Genomic DNA, 3,779 nt, shown 5'->3' with positions numbered 1-3,779 from the left:
CTCCATCCGACGACTTAGGTTAGAAAGCCTCAGATTCTAAACATAAAATCATGAGCTCTCCACAGAATATCCCTATCTGACGGTTCTAAGATCATCATGAGTATAACGAGTCCGCTGCTCTTCCTCCATTCAATTTCCTTAAAGAATAATAAAAAATAAAAATAATCCACGTGGCAAACTTCCTCTGTTTCCGGGCCCACCGGCCTTTTTTCACGGTCCCACCAAAATTAAGTATTGAAAAACAAACAGATGTAACACTGTTCTGTCTCTACTAGTCTACTGCGATTCATTCCATTCAACAATGGCAGATCTGATTCAGAGGGAAGAGGGAGATAGATTTCAGATACTGTGAACTGAAGTATAATTTTCTCAATTCGTAGTTCACGAGCGGATCAGGAATCTCTGGTGTTTCAGAGATGATTTGTTCGGGTCGAATTTTAGCAGTTTCGCCTTCTCTGAAACCTCAGATTCCATCCAAGACTCCATTTTGGAGCTACTCAAGATATTTTCATGGAAAATTCAAGTTAGACCTCAAACGCCCATCCGTAGGTGCTGATCCTGATCCTTCCTTTGCGCCTTCTGTTGATTCCAATTCTCCTGACAAGAACGCTGCTGGGTAAGCCCTCTCTGTTTATTTTTCCATTTTTTTCATGCATTTTTCTTGGTTTCTTTTGTTGGGTAGTAAATATTTTAGCTCAGTTGGGTTCCCTAGGTATCATGGATGATGCAAGTGAAGGGGTGTTGTTTTTTTTTTTTAATAATATAACAGAGGAGGAGAAATGCTAGTAATGGACTGATTACTGAATCTTGGTTATTTAACATTCGCACTTTAAAAAATCTGGGCCATGTTCAAGATGTTTCTGTACTGAATTGATGAGGAATTGCTGTAAACTATGAAGAGGAGAAGTTAAAGACGTCAGGAAAGAATTGAGGAGATTTTGGGCTGTTAATGAAGAATTTGAAGAAAAATTGCTTACATGGAACTATTTTCTTATGGAGGAAACTCTAGGGGATTCATTTGCTATCGAAATTTTTCTTCTTGATCTTGTTATTTCATTGGACTATTGGAGGATTTTGTAAACTATTTTGCTTTGGTCCACGGATTGGATATAAAAAAGAGAAACTGAAAGATGTAAGAGCTTTCTACCAGTCATAAATTGCCTCTTCCCCTTTATTTGTACTGTAAAATCTGTATTAGAAGAGTAAATAAAAGGTATTTAGAATAAGATAGATGAAACAAAAGGAAAACAGATAAGAGACCCGATTAATGCATGTATAGGCTTCAAATTCTTATCGCAGAACAATGGTGACCTTGGAATTTGGAAGACACAATGTTTGTACTTGTAGCTGAGACTTTTACAATATAACATTGCCCTTGGCTGAGACTTTTACAATATAAGATAGCCCTTAAGTCTAACTAGTTGTGTTTGAATTTCTCTCTGCTTCAACAATCTATGGTTCTGTATAAGATTTGCAGAAGGGAGGGTGGAAAAAGGCCAGGATTCTGTATGTTCATATTGCATCTTTAAAAAACACTTAGAAGTGACTGAAGTGGCAATGAGCAAAAGACTTACAGAATTCATTAGGGAAGCCTTTCATTACCTCTGTGCAGGACAAAACATGAATCTATTTGAGAGATAATTACTAGCTGTTTTTTATTTTTGGATCAGGCTACTGCCATTTACCTTGTTATGAAAGTGTTGACTTCCCAGTGTCCAAATTTTGGAAATGATGTGCAATTTTACCTTTTTAGTGGTGAAATCATTAAAGGTTGTTATGTTGTTTTCGAGCACTGAAAATCGGAATTATAGATAGATGGCCTAAACAGTGAGGGGAGGTTGGTAGGTTGCCGCAAGTAAAATCCCAAATCTGAAGCAGTGGTACATTTTAGAACTTTGCAGCTAGGAGAACTTATCTGAAGGGTTGAAATTTAATAGAAAAAATCAATAACACCCAGATGGAAGGAAAGAGAGAGGGAGAGAGTTAGGCTGTCAAGAGGCTAAGATATAATTAGGGATGATCTCAAGTATAACTTCAGCCTGTGTACCATCATTTAAATTTCCCTCCACTTATCTTGTCATGTGCTTATAAATACAGCTTTTGTATAATAGAAGGGCCTGAGACAGTGCAAGACTTCGCCAAAATGGAACTGCAAGAAATTCAGGACAATATACGGAGCCGTCGAAATAAAATCTTCCTGCACATGGAGGAGGTTTGTTTCAATATGCACTTTCATCTCATTTAGCTTAGTCTATAATATCTTTTTTTCTCTTTACACTTTTGTTTGCACCATTATAAATTAATAAGATATATATATATATATATTAACAAGTAGATTATTTCCTTTAACTCATGGATGCATTTTATTGATGAATAGTATGTGGACATGCTCGAATTCTCTGGATTTGAAGTTTCCTTTGTAAACAACATAATGCCAAAGTTTTCCCTAAAAATTGTGTTGGAAATTCTGGAGTTAGCGATTACCAGTGACAGAACAGAAAAGCTTTTCTGCATTCCTATAGGAGGTGGACTAATTTTCTACAGCTTCCCAGTCAAGATGCTGTGAAGGACCTAAAAAATGATGCTCACATTCTAAAAACATCTGTAGCATCTATTGTCTCAGCATCAATGATAAGCCTATTTTCTGAACTACAACTAGCAACATCAAATCATCTTGTTCAATATTTAAATTAATGTGTGGTAAAAAAATCAGGGGAACTGTCAATTGGTCACTTGTAAAGTACCAGGGATCAGTTTCATATAATGTGCTAACTACCCTGACTGGTCAAACTTGAGAGTTAAAAATGATAGGAAAAGGGTCTTAACTTTATATTTGGCAAACGGATGGCTTCTTGCCATCTTCAGGGATACATATCCGATTGGCATTTGAGAAGTTTCTTATTTAACTTGATTTTAATTTTCTTCATATGTGTTAAGAAAATAAAGCTTTTGCACTGGTTTCTCATTATTCTGGTCTTGTGTGCAGTTACACACAAGCCAAGGACTTTGTTGTAATTTTGTTTCTTTTAGTGTTTATATATTCAAGACATACCTACCAATTGGACTGCTCTCTATTTTTCTATTAAATGGTAGTTCTTCTTTCCTCTATTCTCTTCTCTTCTTCTCCTTTGTTTGTTTTCTTTATTTACTTTGTCACATGGTATCAGATTAAGATAACTAGTAACAGTGTGATGTAGGGGGTTCCTAGGTGACTAAGTCTCCTACAAGATTAACTAACTAGGTAGGGTCAACTCAAGGGACTTGGGTAAATAGGACAAAAGAAACTCAGCAAACAAGATTAAGCATGCAAAATAGAATGAGACTAATAAACAAAGTAGCAAAAAGCAATAATAATCTAGGCGGAAAAACACATTAACTCTTACTTAGCTTTAAGTGGGGACATGGGGAAGGGAACAAACGTCATACGAATGTTAGGTTCAACACAAATCAATCCAAACACCAAATAGGATATGCAAACAATCAATGTCCTCTAGCAGCCAACTAAAATAGAAAAATCAGCAAAGGTTTTGGAAACATAACAGTGACGAAATGTCTTAAAACAATGGGTAAAAATAGACATAAGCAAAACGGCATAGGTTGGTTTCAATGTTAATAGGCTGCAACATGTAACAGGGATATATGGAGGTGGGAGGGGTTTAGTTTAATTAGTTACCTTGTTGCTGTCCTGGCCTGAGGAGTAAAGAAGAAGTCGAAGTCCTCCCAAAATAAAGAGTTGTAGTCCAACCTTGGTTGATGAAGAAAATCCAACTTGCTGTGTA

At 36.3% G+C, this 3,779-nt stretch overlaps 1 protein-coding gene across 1 annotated transcript; it reads left to right on the top strand.

Annotated features, from left to right (window-relative positions):
* The first annotated feature begins 261 nt into the window (after positions 1-261).
* Positions 262-2,245, top strand: LOC122076335 (protein ORANGE-GREEN, chloroplastic-like). The gene is made up of 2 exons (XM_042641647.1): positions 262-616; positions 2,098-2,245. Exons 1-2 carry the CDS (start codon positions 417-419, stop codon positions 2,243-2,245), a joined length of 348 nt encoding a protein of 115 aa, XP_042497581.1. The 5' UTR covers positions 262-416.
* Positions 2,246-3,779: the final 1,534 nt, after the last annotated feature.

Source organism: Macadamia integrifolia, chromosome 4 (assembly GCF_013358625.1).
Source record: "Macadamia integrifolia cultivar HAES 741 chromosome 4, SCU_Mint_v3, whole genome shotgun sequence".
NCBI classification, from domain to species: Eukaryota; Viridiplantae; Streptophyta; class Magnoliopsida; order Proteales; family Proteaceae; genus Macadamia; species Macadamia integrifolia.
Note: the sequence above shows the minus strand (reverse complement) of the source record. Positions and strands in the feature narration are given on the sequence as shown.